Source organism: Podarcis pityusensis (assembly GCF_964106645.2).
Source record: "Podarcis pityusensis genome assembly, chromosome: 1".
NCBI lineage: Eukaryota > Metazoa > Chordata > Lepidosauria > Squamata > Lacertidae > Podarcis > Podarcis pityusensis.
In genome coordinates this window covers 12336776-12357005 of record NC_138028.1, presented here as the reverse complement: position 1 = coordinate 12357005, position 20230 = coordinate 12336776, and the positions used below count along the sequence as shown (strand labels likewise).

The following is a 20230-nucleotide window of genomic DNA, read 5'->3' as shown; positions in this document are numbered from 1 at the left end:
GCACGTTTCCCCCCCACAAAAGTAGCACACAAACACACACACATACAAGTGCCTGGGCTACCAATGGAAGTTTTTAAGTGACCCCTCTCCACACACACCCACACCCAAAGAAAGGGAAAGCATCCTTCAGAGAGACAAAGAAAAAGTGGAGGATTGTTACAGGCGGTTTGGAACAAAGGCATCTCTCTCAAAATGAAAATCCATACCACTGCAGTCTAGCCTTTTCTCCATTCATTATTAACAGCTTCCATCTTCAGCAGACACAGAATGGACTGGCAGTGGGGGGGAGGGGAATAGCAGAAAAGCAGGGTGGGGAATCTGATTCAATCTTTGATGGTTTAAATCACAGGTCTTCAACAAGGGGGTCAGGAGCTAAAGGTGGATCATGGGGTCACAACATCAAGTGGATGCTGTCATGTTGGACTCCAGCGAAGGCCAACTGGACCAAAAGAGCACTACCCATGGTGTCCTGGCCAGGGCATGTTCTTCTGATGAGACACTCATTCAGTTTCCATGTGTACTGCAAGTGCTTGTGAAACATGGACCACTTATAAACGCCATCTCCAACTCCTCGAAAGATTCCATCAATGGTGTCTCCGAAAAATTTTGCACATCACTTGGGAAGACAGGCAAACTAATGTCAGTGTATTGGAAGAAGCAAAGGTCACCAGTGTCGAAGCAATGATTCTTCAACATCAACTTTGCTGGGCTGGTCATGTTGTGCAGATGCCTGATTCTCATCTTCCAAAGCAACTACTCTATTCCGAACTTCAAAATGGAAAGCGTGGTCAACAAAAGAGGTTTAAAGACTCTCTCAAGGCAAATCTAAAAAAATGTAGTATAAACACTGACAACTGGGAAACACTGGCCTGTGAGTGCTCCAGTTGGAGAACAGCCTTTACCAAAGGTGTCATGGACTTTGAAGACACTCGAACTCAGGACGCAAGGGAGAAACATGCTAAGAGGAAGGCACACTTGGCAAACCCTCACCATGATCAACACCACCCAGAAACCTATGTCCTCACTGTGGAAGGACGTGTGGATCCAGAATTGGCCTCCACAGTCACTTATGGACTTACTGTGGAAACCATGTTCATGGAAGACAATCTTATTTGGCTACGAGTGATCAACAAAGAAGAAGTAGCATTATAGAATCGTAGAGTTGGAAGAGGCCCTTGTGTTCGTCTAGTCCAGGCATAGGCAAACTTGGCCCTCCAGATGTTTTGGGACTACAACTCTCATCATCCCTGACCACTGGTCCTGTTAGCTAGGGATGATGGGAGCTGTAGTCCCAAAACATCTGGAGGGCTGAGTTTGCCTATGCCTGATCTATTCCAACCCCCTTGCAATGCAGGAATATGCAGCTGTCCCTTACGGGGATCAAACCTGCAACCTTGGCATGACCAGCACCACACTTTAACCAACTGAGCTATCCAGCTTAAAGAGCAGGGCTTTTCGGCAGGTATGTATTTCCGGCCAACCACTGCCCCCACTTTCCTATTGCTATGCCTAGAGTGAGGAAGCTCTGCATGGAGAAGGGATCACTTTCTGGCCTATTTCTATGGCTTTCTAGACTTCTCCTGGAGTGAGCAGAAGCTGTGGTGGGGAAGTCCGGTTGCCTGGCAGTTTCCATCATGGCAGCTGCTGCAGGGTTCAGAAAATGGTGAGGGGGGAAAGTAGGTGCTCAAGCCTTCCCCCTCTCCACCTGTCCCTCAAGAATTAGAGGGGCAGTTAATCTTTTACAGCTCAGGGGGCATCCAGTCACCCCCTCCAAGAGCCCGGTCACACACACAGATGAGATATGCTCATTTACATATTTTCAGACACACATCACTCTCGCTGGTAGGAGAGGAACTGCATCTTGAACTTCAGGGATTAAATCAGAGAGCTGTCCTACTGGCCACAATGTACCAGCCACACATCCTTTGCGCCCAGGCGAAACAGGTATTGCAGGGTTTTTTAAACAATACCAAAGCCTTCTTAGCAGAAGGAAGAACAGGAGATAGATAGATAGATGATAGATAGATGGATGATAGCTAGATGGATGATAGCTAGATGGATGATAGCTAGATGATAGATAGCTAGATGATAGATAGCTAGATGATAGATAGATAGATAGATAGATAGATAGATAGCTGATAGATAGCTGATAGATAGATGATAGATAGATGATAGATGATAGATGATAGATGATAGATAGATAGATATAGATAGATAGATAGATAGATAGATAGATAGATAGATAGAACACAATAAGAGCACATCTCTTTGAAAACCACATTCATTTCTCAAAAAAAGTAGGGGAGAGATAATTGTTAATGCTAAGCAAATTTAGCACCTAAGCGAGTGAGCCCCATGGAACAGAGTGAGGCTATTTCACAGTAGATGTACTTAGGGCCACACCGCAGTTTAAAACAGTATTTCAGGGCTGACCAAGAGAACTAAATCACTTCATACCTGCAAAGTATCCACAACACCGACTGTCAAAGTCCTGTGCTATTCCACCAATCACTTCCAAAAGATGCAAATTTGCAGCCAGCTTCCATGCATAAAGGAAAACAAATGGTAAAACCTACCTGGGGCTCAGGAGAGAAGGAAGATGACTTCAGAGCTGCAGGATGAGCCCAGGGGCAAATCATGTGCTATACTCCTTCCTAATCTAATCAGGGGGATCAGCTAATTCCTAAATCGCAAGAGGACAGAGCTCTCTTTTCCAATCTGTTTTTATGAAATGAAAACAAAATATTGCAAAGCACAGGCAACTGACGATTGGCAATTGAAACAGACCTGGGTCTCAATAAAAGTTCTCAGGGCTTTGGAATGACGCTTGCTGAAGCTGGCTTCTGCGATGTATTGAGAAAAGGTAGCAAAATAATCATCATCATCTCATACAAACTTTCACTGTGTTGCTTTTTCAACATTTTACAAAAACGTATTGCAGGCAACGAGAGGGAATGAAAGAGGCTTTACTTGTTTGGATTCCTAGCTCGGTTCTCCTGGGCTCTCAACTTCCAACAGAAGGAAAACAAACAAATGAAATTTGCTCACCTCGGAGCTCACTTCAATTTGCTAGAAGCAAATTACTAAATACCTACAGGCTTAACCCAGCAGTTTTCCTTCCAAAGCTTCTTTTCCACCATGACTGAGTAAGCCCACTTTTCTGCTAAAGGTATTATGTTCTTTATTCCATTAATGATTTAAACCTACTTCCAATCCTCAAACTTAGGGAGGGGGCCGACGAAAAGGGTCTACAAGAGCCAGATTGGTGGTGTAACGCAAAACCATACACCTGTTGCACGAGACTTTCATTAACGGATCAATGCGTTGAGAAGAGTGCAATACAGCCCTCGTGGGATCGTTGTACTCCTTCAGAATAATGAAGAAGGGATAACATAGAAGCATAGAATCAGAGTTGGGAGGGACCACGAGGATCATTTAGACCAACCCCCTGCAATGCAGGAATCTTTTGCCCAACATGAGATTCAAACCCACAACCCTGAGATCAAGAGTCTCACAATAACACAATGGAATTCATAGCAGTGGCAATTAACTGAACATTTATTCAAAACCCCATTAAAACTAATCGGTTTAATAATCAACCCAGCAAAACTGATCAACTATTTATTGTTTAAATTTGTGCGCTTCATCCAAATACCTTAGGGTGGTTCACAGCCCTGAACATGATCGAATGCATCTGCCACATAAAGCCCTGTACAGTTCAGGACCACAGCAATTGAAGAAACCCCTTTGCAGGAGGCCCTTCTCCAGGTGAGCATCAGAAATGAGGCAGGTGCCTTCTCAGTGGTGGCCCCACAATTATGGAATGCTCTCTCTAGGGGAGGCTCACCTTGGGACTACTCTGCTAGCTTTTCTGGCACTGAAGACCTTTTCGTATTTTCCCAGACTACTAAATCTGTAAATGATTATTATTATTCCTTCCTTCCTTCCCCTCACCTTTCCTCAAAAAGAGATTCTCTGCCTGTGGAAAGCAAGCAATTTTAGACCAAAGGATTCCAGAACATAGACTATGCCTGAGTCTGGTATCTAAATTTGTGAGTGACCTGGGACAAGCGAGTGCTCAAGCCCTGGAGCCCTGTTCCGCCTCAGAAGTGAATGGGGTTGTGCAACAACAGTTGTTGTAATTGGCAGATATTATGAAGCCTCTGCATTGGCGAGGCACGGCAGAAATAACAGGGGCCGCACCTTTTCCCTTTGCCCAGTCAGTCTACCATGTTCCGCCTGCACTGCAGGGCTCCCGTTGAAGTCCTTATTCTGGTGGGACGACATCCGCACAATACACTTAAAAGCAGCATGACACCACTTTAAACAGCCATGGCTTCCCCTAAGAATCCAGGGAACTGCAGTTTGTTAAAGGCGCTGAGAGCTGAGAGCCAACCTCTATTCCCCACACAGAGCTACAATTTCCAGAGTGGTTTAACAATCAAGGAACTCTGGGAATTGTAGCTCTGTGAAGCGAATAGGCATCTCCTGACAACTCTCTGCACTCTTTGCAGAGCTCCAGTGATGCTTTGGGGGGAGCCATGAGTGTTAAATTGACGCAATAGTGCTCTGCAGCAGGGGCAATCAGCATCAGGTATGGTTGGACTACAACTCCCATCAGCCTCAGCCAGCAGTGGATGATGGGAGTTGTAGTCTAACAACATCCGGAAGCCCCACATTGGTTACCCCTGCTCTGCACCCTTAACAAACTGCGGTTCCCAAAGGTACTTTGCATCACTTTTAGAACATGCACTTCCAGATCTGGATTTTGATACAGCTATGGCCTCGGTCCAGTATATCTGAAGGAGCGTCTCCACCCCCATCGTTCTACCCAGACACTGAGGTCCAGCGTCAAGGGTCTTCTGGCAGTTCCCTCACTGCGAGAAGCAAAGCTACAGGGAACCAGGCAGAGGGCCTTCTCGGTAGTGGCGCCCGCCCTGTGGAATGCCCTCCCATCAGATGTCAAAGAGATAAACAACTACCAGACTTTTAGAAGACATCTGAAGGCAGCCTTGTTTAGGGAAGCTTTTAATGTTTGATGCATTACTGTATTTTAATATTTTGTTGGAAGCCGCCCAGAGTGGCTGGGGAGGCCTGGTCAGATGGGTGGGGTATAAATAAATTATTAGTAGTAGTAGTAGTTAGTAGTATTAGTATTACTACTACTACTTGCCCAGACAGGTGGTATGGACAGACATCTGCCCATACCCCAAATGCATGGCAGGGAAGGCAAGACCACGTCTATTGGGCCATGGCTCCAAATGCCTAGCACCCAACTGGTCACACCCCGGGCACCCAAGCAATGCAACTGTACACACTTAGATCCTCTTCTTAGTAATGCTGTACATAGAACCATAGAATTGTAGAGCTGGAAGTGTCATCTCGTCCAACCCCTTGCAATGCAGGAATCTCAACACGCAGCCCCCCATCCAATCTGAAACCATACCAGACCCTGTTTAGCTTTGCAAATGTGCAGGCAACAGACAGGCACAGCCAACAGGCTCAAAAGCAGCAGGATGGCCTGTAGACCTGTAAAGTTGGGTTCTAACAGAACTCTGAGCATGCCTAAACTTTCCACCAATTTTCAACAGAACTACTGCAAATGTTAGCTTGCAAGGTGCATAGTCAACATGGCAGCCTTCCAGATGGTACTGGGCTGAGACTCCCGTAACCCCCAGCTAGCTCGGCCAATGGTCAGGGACGATGGCAGCTGCAGTCCAGAATCCGGATGATGGCACATTGGCTGCCCCGATGTAGGCGATCTTGTGTAATCTCCAGCAGCCGACAAGATAAGACGGGCAAGGGATGCGAATTAATTACTCTGGGGATTGACACGGGAGGGCGGTTGTGCTTTACAACGGCACGGCAAGGATCTGGCTCGCATGACAGCTGTTGCCACCGGGAAGTTTCCTTCGAGGCTGAGAAGACAGTTGCTTCCTTTCACCTTTGCCTGCTGTCGCAGCTCATCACGGGAAGCGGCTCCTGCTGAACGCAAACTCCAGGCTCGCTTCGAGCAATGCAAAATGGAGCTTGTCATGTCTGCTGGAGACGTCACAGGTAAAACTGACAGCCACCAGCCACAGAGGGCTTACTCACCCTTATATTTTGCCCCTCTCTTTCCACGATTTAAAACTCAATGTCCAAGCATTTTTATTTTTATTTTTATTTGCCCCGAACTTTCCCCACAGAAACCAGCTCTTTTAAGCTGAATCCGAGCAAACATCAATTTGGGTTTTCCTCGGACTGATGGTTTGCTCCAATCAAGCTTTAAAAAGAGCTTGGGGGGCAGGGTTGGCAGGGAAAGCTCAAGGCAAAAAAGGACTCTCAGACCTGGAGCTCCAAATCACAGACTGTGCCTGGAATGAACGGAGGAAAGGTAAATGGAGACAAGCCCCGAAAGGGAGGTGTGCCTTTTGAACACAACACATGGATGAAAAAGAGGTAGGTGCATGCCTGCAAACTTACTCTCTCTCTCTCAGCTCAAATAAAGAACCGACAGGGAAAGGATGGCTCTAATACCTGATCCCAGCTTAGAGAGGATTTTTGCAAGGACAAATACGCCAGCATGGAAGATTAAGGTCACGAGAAACTGCCGTCACTGAGATCAGCCTCCATAAGTCCAGCAAAGAATCCCTTTCCCTTCCCTTTGCAACTGAGATGGGCTTTAAGGGTGAACTGAAAGGAGACTCCTGTCAGTCTTAATCATAACAATTGCATTATTTGCACCCCGCCCATCTGACGGGGTTGCCCCAACCACTCTGGGGCATCTTCCAGCAAATATAAAGCAGAATAAAGCATCAAAACTTCCTGTGCAAGGCTGCCTTCCTTCCTTCTAACGCACAAGGGGTTGCCAGGGCAACAACTGGCCTTCAAGACAACACTAATAATACGTGGTTGAGGGGAGAGGAAGGGGTCGGTCGGTCTCTTCAGCTTTCACCAGCCCTGTCCCATACCTTTTGGAATATCACTTAAGCTGTACTGAGGTGTGCGCATTCTTAAAATATAATTACTGTATGTTCTGGTGTATAAGATGACTTTTGAACCCCGGAAAATCTTCTCCAAAGTTGGGGGTCATCTTATACGCCGGGTATGGTTGTGGCAGGTGGCGGCGGTGGCTGGCTTGGAACGGCGACGGGCAGAAGGATGGTAAGCGCCACCCCCACCTCCATCCCTGACCACCTCCCGAAGAAGCAGCAACCGCAGCAGCCTCCCCTTCCCACGGCAAGGTGGTGCACGGCTTTGGCCGGCGCTCCAAGGAGCTGGGCATCCCCACAACTGCCAGAACTACCAGCCGGTGAGCGCAGCCTTCCGCTTTGCTGGACGGCCGATCGGGACTTGCTCGCCTCGCCTCAGGTTGCTGCTGCTGGGACAGCACAGGCAGTGGAGGGGTGGGCGCTCTGCCCCTGGCAGCGCTTGGCGGGCTTTAGGTTGGGGGGCTGCTTCTAGTTGGCTGCAGGCGGGAGTAGTCTTATACGGCGAGTATATCCCAAACTCTATATTTTAACAGGAAAAGTTGGGGGTCGTCTTATACGCCCAGTCATCTTATATGCCGGAAAACACGGTAATTCAATTAAAGAGCAACTACACTGAGCTATACTCCTTGGCCTAGTTATCCTCAGACCCTTTCCAGACATTTATTCTATTTATTCTGTTCTCCACACCAGCCTCGCCCCAAACCGCGGCCCTCCAATAAGAACGTGAGAAGGGTCTGGCTGCTAGATCAGGCCTAAGGCCTGGCAGATTGGCCAGGAAACATGGTCCTAGGCTGGAATTTCCACCAGTGGAAGAGCTAATGTGGTGTAGTGGTTAAGAGCGGTGGACTCGTAATCTGGGGAACCGGGTTCGCTTCTCCGCTCCTCCACTTGCAGCTGCTGGGTGACCTTGGGCCAGTCACACTTCTCTGAAGTCTCTCAGCCCCACTCACCTCACAGAGTGTTTGTTGTGAGGGAAGAAGGGAAAGGAGGTTGTTAGCCACTTTGAGACTCCTGAAGGGGAGTGAAAGGCGGGATATCAAATCCAAACTCTTCTTCTTCTTCTACCATCCCTTACCATTGGCCATACTGAGCAGGACTAATAGGAGCTGGAGTCCAGCAAAAACCAGAGGGCACCTGCCACTCAAGATGGCGGCCTCTCGAGTGGTGCCAGAGAGAAGCCTTTCTTCCCATCTCAGCGCATGATGAAACTGGGTGAAATATTTGGCTTACGGGCTGATCCCCAGAGGAGGGAAGGCCTGGAATCAAGAGAACCCACGTTTATTTGAAAGTGAGATTTTTGCTTAACCCTGAAATAGGGGAACGTGAGGAAAACAGGGGGAAGGGAAGGAAGAACCTGCCTTGTATTTGATGCAGTGCTGGTTGCCCCCCATTTATCAGAGATTTAGGGTTGTAGTAAGTGCTAATCACACTGAAAAGGAACAGATACGACTAACCTGAGTCCATTAATGGGTCGACTCTCAGTGTGAGCAGCAAAGAATGCAACTTTATTATTTATTCCTTTTATTCTTTCTTTATACTGCACCTTTTAAGAATGCTCCCTATATAGGTGGGTTTGATAAAAGCGTCGACGTAAGAAGCAAAATGGTGAGGCAACGCAGAACAGCTAAAAAGCTGCCTTAAACATTGTCCCTGTATATCCAGATAAAAAGTAATCAAAGAAGACCCTCTTAAGAATAGTAATATGAAGAGCGAGGGCTGCCAAGGGCCCATCTAGTCCAGCATCCTGTTCTCACAGTGGCCGATCGGATGTCTATAGGAAAGCTGCAAGCAGGATTTTATCACAAGAGAAATCGCCTCTCTGGCTTCCACGAACTGCTATTCACTAGCATTATTATTATTATTATTATTATTATTATTATTATACTGCCCTTCATCCACCCATCACAGGGAGGTTTACAATATAAAACCACAAAAATACATACCATAATAATGAACTAAAACAATTTTAAAAAACCCCACAGTTTAAGTTTTGCTACCTCCGTCCATGGAGGCAGAACAAAGCCATTCTGGCTGGTAGCCACTCATAACTTTTTCCTTCGCAAATCTGCCAAAGTTCTCTTTAATGCCACCCAAGCCCATCGCTGCCTCCTGTGGGAGCGAGTTCAAATCTCACGTAGATCTCATTTTGGCATGGGTAAGGAGAGGCAATCTGGGACGCGGGTGGCGCTGTGGTCTAAACCACAGAGCCTAGGGCTTGCCGATCAGAAGGTCGGCAGTTCGAATCCCCGCAACGGGGTGAGCTCCCGTTGCTCGGTCCCTGCTCCTGCCAACCTAGCAGTTCAAAAGCACGTCAAAGTGCAAGTAGATAAATAGGTACCACTCCGGCGGGAAGGTAAACGGCATTTCCGTGCGCTGCTCTGGTTCGCCAGAAGCGGCTTAGTCATGCTGGCCACATGACCCAGACGCTGTACGCTGGCTCCCTCGGCCAGTAAAGTGAGATGAGCGCTGCAACCCCAGAGTCATCTGCAACTGGGTCTAACGTTCAGGGGTCCCTTTACCTTTTAAGGAGAGGCAAGGTTACATTGCGCCAGATCCACGATGGCAACCCCACACTCCTGCTGAACGGCTAACTCCTAATCAACGGCAAAATCGAGACTTGCAACAGAGAGACAGAGCGAGAGAGAGAGGCTTGTTTCGGTCCCCGGCCAACTGGTTTTCCCGTACCTGTAATTGCTTTCTTCTCGCCTTTCTCCAGCTTCGCTTGGGGCGACTCGGTCTCTCCGCCGTGCTCCAAAGGCTGCTCTACCCTTTTCATGACTGCACTTTTGAAGCTCATCTGCAGCTGGCTGGTGTATTTCTCATGCTGAAGGGCAAAAGAGAGACACACAAACGTCTATAACGCAAGGGTGGGGTGGGGGAAAACCCTTTCCCAGCCCAAGGGCAACACTCCCATTCTGAGCAAGCCTTCGGGGGCCGCGAGACAATTTTTGGGTAGAGCAAAATAAGTGTTAAGTTTATTCACAGGCAAGCTTATTCATACACTATCCAGGCAAGCAAGAAGTATTGTCGGAGTTCAAGGACAGGGCCGGATTTAGATCTGATGAGGCCCTAAGCTAATGGGGCCCTCTATATGTGATATTTTAGGGAGCAGGCTAGCAGGTGGGGCCCATTACTTGCATCATAGGAGCTTACACAACACAAAACACTGTTGATGTATGTAGATTTTATTTTATTTGTTTTTTATCTTATATTTTGGAAATGTACATTCAGGGTTTCCCCCCCCCCTTTAATTGTTTTTTTTGGGGGGGGTGGCCCAAGAGAGTGGGGCCCTAAGCTATAGCTTGTTTAGCTTATAGGTAAATCCGGCACTGTTCAAGGACATATTCCAGCCGGGCAAAAACGAGTCAGGGAAGGTGAGAGGTGCGACTTGGGTGGGTGGGTGGGCACAGAGCAGCAGCTGACGTGAACACCTGCAAACAGGTTGATGTGAACACTCAGGGCATGGGTCTGAAAGCACATGAAGCTGCCACTGGGACAAAGCAAAGCATCTCTGGGCCTAGTCGGTGCTTGAATGGGACTGCCTAGCCCATGGGGGGGGACACACAGACCCAGAATCATAGAATTGTAGAATTGGAAAGGAACATCAAAGCCATCTAGTCTAACCCCCTGCAATGCAGGAACCTTGTAATTGAAATTAATAATTTGTTATTTGTTACAGTGTGAGGATTAAACAGGAATGGGGAAATGAAAAAAAAAAATGGTAGTACTGTATTTTTCGCTCTGTAGGGCGCACTGGACCATAGGGCACACCTAGTTTTTTGGGGGGGGAATTATTTCCCCCCCCCAGCCCCAAAGAGCAAAGAAGCCAAGACAGCGAGCGGGATCCATCCCGCTCGCTGTCTTGGCTTTCTTTTTAGCCGCGGGGCTGGGGCGGGGGAAGCCCGAGCTTCCCCCGACCCCAGCCCCCAAAATGGGTCTGGGAGCGGCAGCGAGGTTGCGTGCAACCTCGCCTTCGCTCCTGGAGCTTGCTGCTATCCGCAAGCCTTCTGAGCCCGGCAGGAACTCCCGCTGTGCTCCGAAGGCTTGCGGATAGCTGCCTGAAGAGCGAGAGGGGTCGGTGCGCACTGACCCCTCTCGCTCTCCAGGCTTCAGCGAAAGCCTGCATTCGCTCCATAGGACGCACACACATTTCCCCTTCATTTTTGGATGGGAAAAAGTGCGTCCTATAAATACGGTATTTTGCGGGGGGGGTGCACAAAGGCAAGAAGCTTGAGGAGAAAAGGGGCTTCTTTGCAGTCCTGGGGCAGTGCATATAGACACCATGGCACCCTCAGACCCCTTATTTTTAATATTTTAAAAAACTGACGGGGGTTGGACTTTTGAGGTGGTCTGCCTGCTTGGGGAGCCTGCCTACTTGTGTGTGTGCGTGTTTTATTTTTTTGTGGGGGTTGTAGATGTTCTGCCTGTTGTTGTTCGGAAAGGCGATCATCACTAGTTTTTCTTTCTGAGAAATGGGCTGTGTTTGTGTGTCCATGGCAGCTTCCTGGATTTCTAAGAAGGCTGGAGACATTTCTTATAACCCGTTGCTGAAGCAAGCCACTGTTTCCAAATACACTCCTCCCCCCCCCCCCCGATCTTTTGTAGAAGCTCTTTTGCCCTGCCACAGAATTCACACAAGATCTCCAATCTGCACTGTTGTGTTTCTTTATTACGATGTGCGTATTATTCTCTCAGGCTCGGGCAGCCAAAACATGGCCCGAATCCTGCCCGACAACTTTGCCTGAGCCATGGACTTTCACAAGAACCTTGTCATTGGCTGGCTTTAAAAGAATAAGTAAGTGAAATTGCTAATGCTCATGACTCTGGGCCAAAACCTTGACAAGGGGAAGAAGGCAGCCTATCCTATGGAACAGGTGGAGATATATAATAATCAGCGAAGTACCAGTCTTGGCAAAACATGGAACTGCCAGGTGGGGATTAACTCTGATCTAAGATTGTTTCAGCATACTGCACTGGGTGTTTCTCATGGGAAAGCTCTGAAATAAATGGGAGTGGTGGTGCAAAGGTGCATCTGTGCTTTTTGCACAACACCTGTTCTCATCAACAAGGCTGAATGAGAAGCTCAGAATGAATTGTGCACACCACACTCACTCTCCTCCACTGGGGGTTTCTAAGCAGAGGTTAGATGACCATCAGTCCTGTACGATCTAACTGAGATTCCTGCATTGCAGGGGGTCGGGCTGGATGACCCTTGGGGGCCCCTCCCAACCCTATATGAACATCTGGAAGGCCAAATGTTCCCCACACCTAAGCTTAAGCCAATACTATCTACCCAGATGCAGGGGGAGAGTCCGTTTGCATTTCTTAGCGCAGAAAGTATTGATCTGATGTGTACAGATCTTTCCTATTCTAATTGATTCAAGAGGGTTCTGGAAACTTCTCTGTGTGAAAGAAACAAGCAGAAGGTTCGTGGTGTTTGGGTTATGCCTTCCGAGAAGCTGAGTGCAGCTGGTTCTGTTATCTCTTTCAGTCAAGGTCATGCTGACTATAAAAGTCAGGCCAGAAGGAGCCTGGGCTTCACTTTCTCTTTCTGTCTCTCTTCCTTCTGGTGTGGTGTTCTGTACATAGTACAGTGGTGCCCCGCAAGACGAATGCCTCGCAAGACGAAAAACTCGCTAGACGAAAGGGTTTTTCGGTTTTGCGTTGCTTCGCTAGACGAATTTCCCTATGGGCTTGCTTCGCAAGACGAAAACGTCTTGCGCTTTTTTTAAAAAGCCGCTTGAAGAGGCGCAGTTGAGACGGACCGTGCTTCGCAAGACGAAAAACATCGCAAGACGAAAAGACTCGCGGAACGAATTCTTTTCGTCTTGCGAGGCACCACTGTACAGTGGACGCTCAGGTTGAAAACGTGATCCGTGCGGGATGCACGTTCGCAACCCGTGTCTGCGGGTTGCAATTTGGCGCTTCTGCACATGCGCAAAGCGTGATTTAGCGCTTCTGCGTATGCGCAACTGCCGAAACCCAGAAGTAACCCGTTCCGGTACCTCCAGGTTTCGGAAGTACCGGAAAGGGTTACGTCTGGGTTTTGCCAGTCTGCAACCCAAAAAGACACAACCTGAAGTGGCTGTAACCTGAGGTATGACTGTATGCTTAGTGTTAAGGTTTCGTGTTATTATAAGTTATTGTAAATTTAAGTTAAGTCTGCTGCAACTGGATTTCTTATGGACAGTGCCAATCCTGATTGTATTGGATTTGTGACCATTATGCTCATTTGCCTTCAGTAGCAGTAAAGCTCTGCTAGATGAAATATTAATTGCCTCTGGTCTATTTTTGGGGGATCCTGCAACGTGTTTAAGTTTTTACTCTGCTAACTATACGTTGGAATCTGCTCTGGATCAATATTGAGTAGAATTCCCTGACACTCTCTACAGCCACAGAAATGACCTTCCCAATTTCAGCTGATCTTGTTATCCATGGAAACATGCAGAGCATGCATCTCACCACTGAGCCACGCAGCCCCTCATTTCTACTGCTAGGAGAGCTATCAGAGGCACCAGATCCCATGCCTCCTATGAATCTGGGAAATCCCATTTCCCCGACGCCCGTTTTGGGGGATTTTGCAAGCTAAGCAGCAGAAAGAAAATGGTGTCGAGCCACTCATGCAATCTCCCTGAGCTGTGGAAACAGTTCACTAGCGCAAGAAGCGTGTCATAAATAGCCCCCTTTATTCTCATCCCACCCTCCCCAAACAAACAAACACAAAATGGAATGCAAATGCTCACCTTTAGTGCTTCTTCTGGGACCTTGTGCTGGATGTGTTCGAGCACATACATGTTGGCATGTAGAGAACACGTTAAGGAAAGAGGCAGAGGGGTTTTTTTTTGCAGGACTCATCTACTGTAACATTATTAGAAGCTAACTGTAACATTATTAGAAGCCAACGGCAACTCCTCTCCCAACACGGTCATGTCAGATGATTTCAAAGCAGCCATAAATAAACATTCATCGTACAGCGGCTGAAAAGGGAAAGTGTGTAAGGGGATGCAGATTCACCATCTGTGACAAGACTGGTTTGCGATGCAGTGCATATGTCAAAACTGAACATTGCTGTTATAATTGAGGTGCAATCCAAATTTTCCCACTCCCGCCAGTGGGGAGCTATCAAAACATCTGCAGGCCTGCTGTTCCTGACAGCTGGGGTGGAAGTTGCAGAGCAGGATGATCAGCCCCAGATCAGGCCCGATGCAGTGATGCAACAGCTTGGGATCCTGCAGATCCCTGGCCGTCTCAGCACAGGCCCAACAGAGCTTTAAGATCTTCCAAGGAGATCCTGTTAGTCATCCCATGACCAGCAGATTATCACTTATCGATGAGGAAGCAGGACTTCTGGGCTGTAGCACCCATCTTTAGAATACTGTCCCCCTGTTTGTTTGAGAGGAAGACAGACGCTAGCTTTAGATGCCTCTTTAAGAAGTTTACACAATATTTCAAGGTCTCCAATTCCCAACTTTCAATCGTACACTGCCCAGTTTTACTTATAATACAGTTTTATTCTGTTTCTGCTTAGTTTTTAGAAGGTGTCATTTGTTATTGTTGTATATGTACATGAACGGATATAGATCTCCCATCCAATTATATCTGCCAATCATGATTTGCATAAAGAGAGAGAGAGAGAGAGAGAGAGAGAGAGAGAACATTATATAAATTCTACAAACCAATGAAGAAAAGGAAGTCACTGCATCTTCAAAAGGAAAAATAATACACAGCACACCAGCTAGGATCACCTCGCAGCCAAAACTTACATCATTTCTACAAGGAAGTAAAATAAAAACGAAAACCTCAGGTGGTCAAGAGAGGATAAACAGGTGATTCAGAATCACAGGAGGAGAAAGTTTATGCGATGACATCATTCCTTTCTCCCTGCCTGCCTCTCCCCCCCACCCCCACCCTTCCTGCCAAGTCCTCTTACACCTATCCATCCAGCTGCAATTAAATTAAGCTATACTTCAATTGACAAGGAGGACACTTGAGAGTCCCTGAATGGCTGCACCAATCCAGGGCATGCCCTTGCAACAAACAGAGTGCATTCCATTCATTTCAAATAAGTTCTCCTATGAAGGGTTGCTCACACTAAAAGATTTTTAGAAGAAGAAGAAGGAGGAGGAGGAGGAGGAGGAGGAGGAGGAGGAGAAAAACCACCTAGGAAAATCCCTGCTGGATCAGACCAAAGGCACACCTAGTCCAGCATTCGGTGCGCACAGTGTTAGGCCATCCAAGTCAGTGGTCATCACTACTGCACAGAGTTGAAAAAAACCAATGCTGTCGCGCAGGCCTCTTCACAGACATAAATGTGGCACCTTAAATCCAGGTTATGGGTACAACAATGGAATGTCTAGGCGTGCCTTTTAAATAACAAGAATACAAAGCTGAAAATGAATGAACAGCAGCTAAAATATTACATTTGTTTAGTCCTTCCCCCACCCACCCCCCGTAATATTCTTGTATTCTTCTCCAGTCTTCGGAGAGTAGCTGGAAGCGGGGAGGCAGAAAAAGGTCCTCCTTTCCTTCCACTCTACAATTTTTATCTTGAAATCCTAGGCGCAGTACTGCGCCCAGAGCTCAGAAAACGCTCACGCTAATGAAACTCCCTATCGCAAAATGTGCCTAGAACAGGCATCCCCGAACTCGGCCCTCGAGCTGTTTTGGGACTACAATTCCCATCATCCCTGACCACTGGTCCTGTTAGCTAGGGATGATGGGAGTTGTAGTCCCAAAACAGCTGGAGGGCCGAGTTTGGGGGTGCCTGGCCTAGAACAATGGGAGTTTCAAACGCTGCTGCACAGGCTATACGTCCCTGCTTGGTCACTGCTCAGCAGAGGCAGCTAGAAAGTGCACATCCGCCCCCTTGACCGCCATGTTGCCAGACACTGTGGCACACAGACGATGAGCTGTCCAGCTTCCAGAATCACATGGGTAGGGCAGATTCGCTGCCAGAAGAATCCTTGGCCAAGCCTGTTCCACTCCGTGCAGGTGAAAGGCAGCACCCTTAAGAGCAAAGAGGGGGAGAGGTGGATGTTTGAGAAACCCAGCTGCGGGTGGTCCAGGTTTGCTCAGGTGACAAAAAGGCTTTCTAGCCATGTCCTGGGCCCCTCAATCTCTCTCATCGCCAACAAAAACTAATAATAGATAAAGAACCTACCCACGTGACACTGACACCAAAACCTCACACACACACCATGTAAAAATACCAGAGTTTGCTATCTGCCCCCTTTCTCTCTCTCCTCCTCCAGCCTCATACTGTCTGTAACATTACAGTGGTACCTTGGTTCTCAAACTTAATCCATTCCGGAAGTCCGTTCCAAAAGCAAAGTGTTCCAAAAGCAAGGCGCATCTTCCCATGGAAAGTAATGCAAAACGGATTAATCCATTCCAGACTTTTATAAACAACCCTTAAAACAGCAATTTAACATGGATTTTACTATCTAATGAGACCATTGATCCATAAAATGAAAGCAATAATCAATGTACTGTACTATAAAATAAATAAGACAGTATTGTAGATGATAAAAATAAAAATTAAAAAAAATTCTTACCTGCACTGATGATAGTCATTGTTTGGATGGGGGGCTTTTTTTATCCATTTCCACAGTCACACAATCAATCAATCAGCAGCTGAACTGGGTTCCACACAGTCACAAAAACAAATTAACCGGAAAAGCCTCAAAAATGAAAAATAAATAGCAAAAACAAAAGCACCAAACTTAATCCGTTCTGGAAGTCTGTTTGACTTCCAAAATGTTCGAAAACCAAGGGAGCAGCTTCTGATTGGTGCGGGCACCCCAGAAACAATAGCCGACAGCCGCATCGGACGTTCGGCTTCCAAATAATGTTCAGAAACCGGAACACTTACTTCTGGGCTTTTGGCGTTTGAGAACCAAGGCATTTGTGTACTAAGTCGTTTGAGAACTGAGGTACCACTGTAGTCCCATTGAATCTGTAGAAATGGCTCTATTAACTGAAAGCAGAGATGCTATAAGCACTTTTGTTATTCTATCTGTATTTTTTTATTTTTAAGGAAGACAGGAAAGGCTTCCCTGTTTGTCACAATCAAGAGCAGGCTAAAATGAAAGTTCAGAGCTCCACCATGAATTTGGTGCCCATTGCCCAGACAGGCTCCAGGTTAAAATGGAACATAGGACTGTATCCTGGGAGCTTTGTGTGCAGGTAGATGGTGGAACACCTGGGTTGGAGAGAAATGAGAAGGCAAGGCAGGCACACAAATAAAGCAGCATTGTGCAAAAATGCGTCTGCCACACCCAGACACCAGGCTCTGCCTCCGGAGCAATAAGTATAGACGCAGCACAAAAGATTGCCCCGTCAAAAGCACAACGAACCGTTTTAAACGGGCAACGTTGACACAGCTCACATTACAGCTGCACAGAATAGCTGGCTTGCACTTCACCGACAGAGGAGGGTGGGAGGTTGTTTGGGAATGTTTGGAACCACAAGAAAGGATTGTGCGTGTTGCTTTTAGAGAGAGGGGAACAGACCAAGGACAAGGGCACAGTTGGGGAAACCGGCCAGTTTTTGTGGCGGCCGGCAGATGCGTCGCCTTCTGCATGAGAACACTGCTGACTCAGGCAATGCGAGCTATAAAGAGCTGAACTAGAAGGGGACAGGCAGAATGCTTTTTTGGAAAATGCCCATCAGATGGTAGGGAGGGACCAGAGTAAATTGCACCAGGTCGCAGGAATTAGGCATGCAATTTCATCTGCAAAAGATTCCATTTCAGCAAAAGGTTCTCCCTAGCCCTGCAACCACCGCCGCCCTTTCTCTGTCTCTCTCCCTCTGACACAAACACACCACAAGGATCCGAACAAACGCCAAGGCCTGCAGAGAGACCCGTGTCTGCTGCCAAGATGCACTGAAATGCCAGCCCCGCCACACTATTTGGGAGAGAGAACCTTGCTTGTCCACAAAGCATGTTAAAGCGGAATAATGCCCGTTTTTGCACTCGACAGAAAACACAGTGTTGAAATGTAGACGAATTTAAGAAAAAATTAAAAAGCCAGAAGTGGGTATGGACCATGGGGTAATTCAGGAACCTGCTTAAAAATCAATGCCTTGCTAATCAGGAATTTTTTTCCCATTGACCTGATTTTAGCATCAAGGCTGTTTAATGAAAGGAGGTCGATATAAATTGGGGGGGGGGGGGAATAGGCTGGAGGCACAAGTCACACCAGAGAGCTGTTCTCCAACAGCACCATTCATCGTACATCTCGCAGGATAAGCAAAGTTTAGCACACACACCCCATTTACTCTCAGTACCAGCATAATATTATTATTTTACTATTTTATTACATTTATAATAATATAAATTCATATATTTATATTTCATATATTTATATTTATATCAATACAGACCAGATGGTTTTCCCCCTGTGGTCATACGTCCCTCAAACCCACAACATGGCAAACAAATCATAAAAGGAAAAGGGCATGGACCAAAAGAATCTCAGGCGTCATGAACTCACCAAATGGCACCTTAAATCTGAATTGCAGTTGCCACCATGGAATGTCCAGGCGCTTTTTCCCCAATGGGAATTGTTATTGTTATTATTACTTTCATGTCTATACCGCTTTATATTTTAAAGAACAAATCTCAAAGCAGGTTACAATACCTTAAAACATCAAACGATCCAGAATTAAACCAATTCAAGCTTCAAGGAAAATATTTCAGATCCTACTCTTCCAAGTAACGTTTTGCTTTCCCCAGTTGCCAACCTGGCATCCATAGAGCTCCACATGGTCGCAAAACACACCCGGCTAATTTCTAACACGGGGCCTAGTGCACTAGTAGTCATTGCTGCAGGCTAGTAACCTCTGGGGGCTTATTTACAAGGCTGGTCTACTCCAGCTGACAGCAGCTGCCTGGATGTCAGGCAAGAGATCTCTCCTGGCACCTGCTAACCTCAGGTGTGCAGGATTTAACCTGGAACCTTCTTCAGGCAAATCAAGTGTTCTATCACAGAGGAAATGGTCCGTCCCCCTGCCAATTGTTATTAAAAATCCTGGCCTGGGGGACCTAGAGCACACACAGAAAGCGATCGCAACACTGGTAACTGGCTGAAGATACCAGACAACTGGGAGACGATGCTCTGATGAAGAGGTTAAAAGCCAAACCTCAAAAGCTTCTGCAGCTCCATCTCACAGATGTTTCCAAAAGAGTTAAGCAATTGCATTCTTTCCCTCTGGAGCTGATGCCAAGTGAAAGTTTTTTCAACTGTTTGGGAGACAGGGATGGAAAGCAAGAGTGCTGTTGTTGCCAATTTAGGGGGATCCAGAGGGAATTCCCCACTGAAGCCAACAAAATCCACTGTTTGGCTTTGCTCAAGGCCAGGATGCAAACATTTTTTCATGTGCCAAATGTCCAAAAACCTCCAAGCGACGGAGGGTGAAATCTAAAGCAAACTCTTCCACGAGAGTCTCAGGGAAAGAACTTTGCTTTCATATCCTGCATTTCATAACCTCAGAGTGACCTATATTAACTCACTGTCCAAATACAAACCACCACAGGCATTGGCGAGGGGGCAGGATAACTCCCTCAAGGCACGCACGCACACACACACACACACACACACATACACAGAGCACGCCCAAAAAGGATATCATAGCCAAAACGGATCACATCGTTCAGTCTTAGCGTGATGTACTTCTGGTCTGGAATCCGCACATCATTCACAAAAGTCTGTGGAGAAGAAGGGCAAAACGTCATTTAAAAGACTGTTGTTGTTGTTAAAATTTGTATGCCACTCTGCATCACAGGGCAGTTCACAACAGAAAAATACAAAATGAGAATACAAAATACATAAAACAAAACCAGTAACAAACCAATAACCTCCCTCCCACAAACATACCATTTGTGGGCCTGAATATAAGTCTCACTTCCCCCCCTCCCCCAAATTCCAACAATGAAAAGTTAAAAGTGCGGCTTAAATTCATGACCTTACAAAAAATGGCTTTTACGATATTGCTGCTGAAACAGACCTACGGTAAAACGAAACGGGTGTGAGTGCCTGCAGAATTTTAAGGGAGTGTCTTATATTCAGGTGCGGCTTATATCCGGGCCAATACGGTATTTAAAAATCCATAGAATGCTAATGAGTTGAATGCGTGGGGGCAGACAAACGTTTTCACCTAGCATCTAAATACATGCAAGGAAGGTGCCAGGCAAGCCTCTTTGGAGAGATCATTCCACAAACGGGGGGGCCACTGCAGGAAAAAGCCCTTTCTCA

At 46.9% G+C, this 20230-nt stretch overlaps 1 protein-coding gene across 5 annotated transcripts in view; it reads right to left on the bottom strand.

The window, feature by feature from the left end:
* CEP170B (centrosomal protein 170B) overlaps positions 1-20230 on the bottom strand; it is an 87185-nt gene that overhangs the window by 49271 nt on the left and 17684 nt on the right. For all 5 annotated transcript variants that reach the window (XM_081004903.1, XM_081004907.1, XM_081004905.1 and 2 more), the window contains exons 4-6: positions 19605-19683; positions 13718-13776; positions 9660-9798 (exon numbers count right to left, since the gene is read on the bottom strand). In XM_081004903.1, the coding sequence (XP_080861029.1) occupies positions 9660-9798; positions 13718-13776; positions 19605-19683 (277 nt within the window). The remainder of the gene's footprint in view (positions 1-9659; positions 9799-13717; positions 13777-19604; positions 19684-20230) is intronic.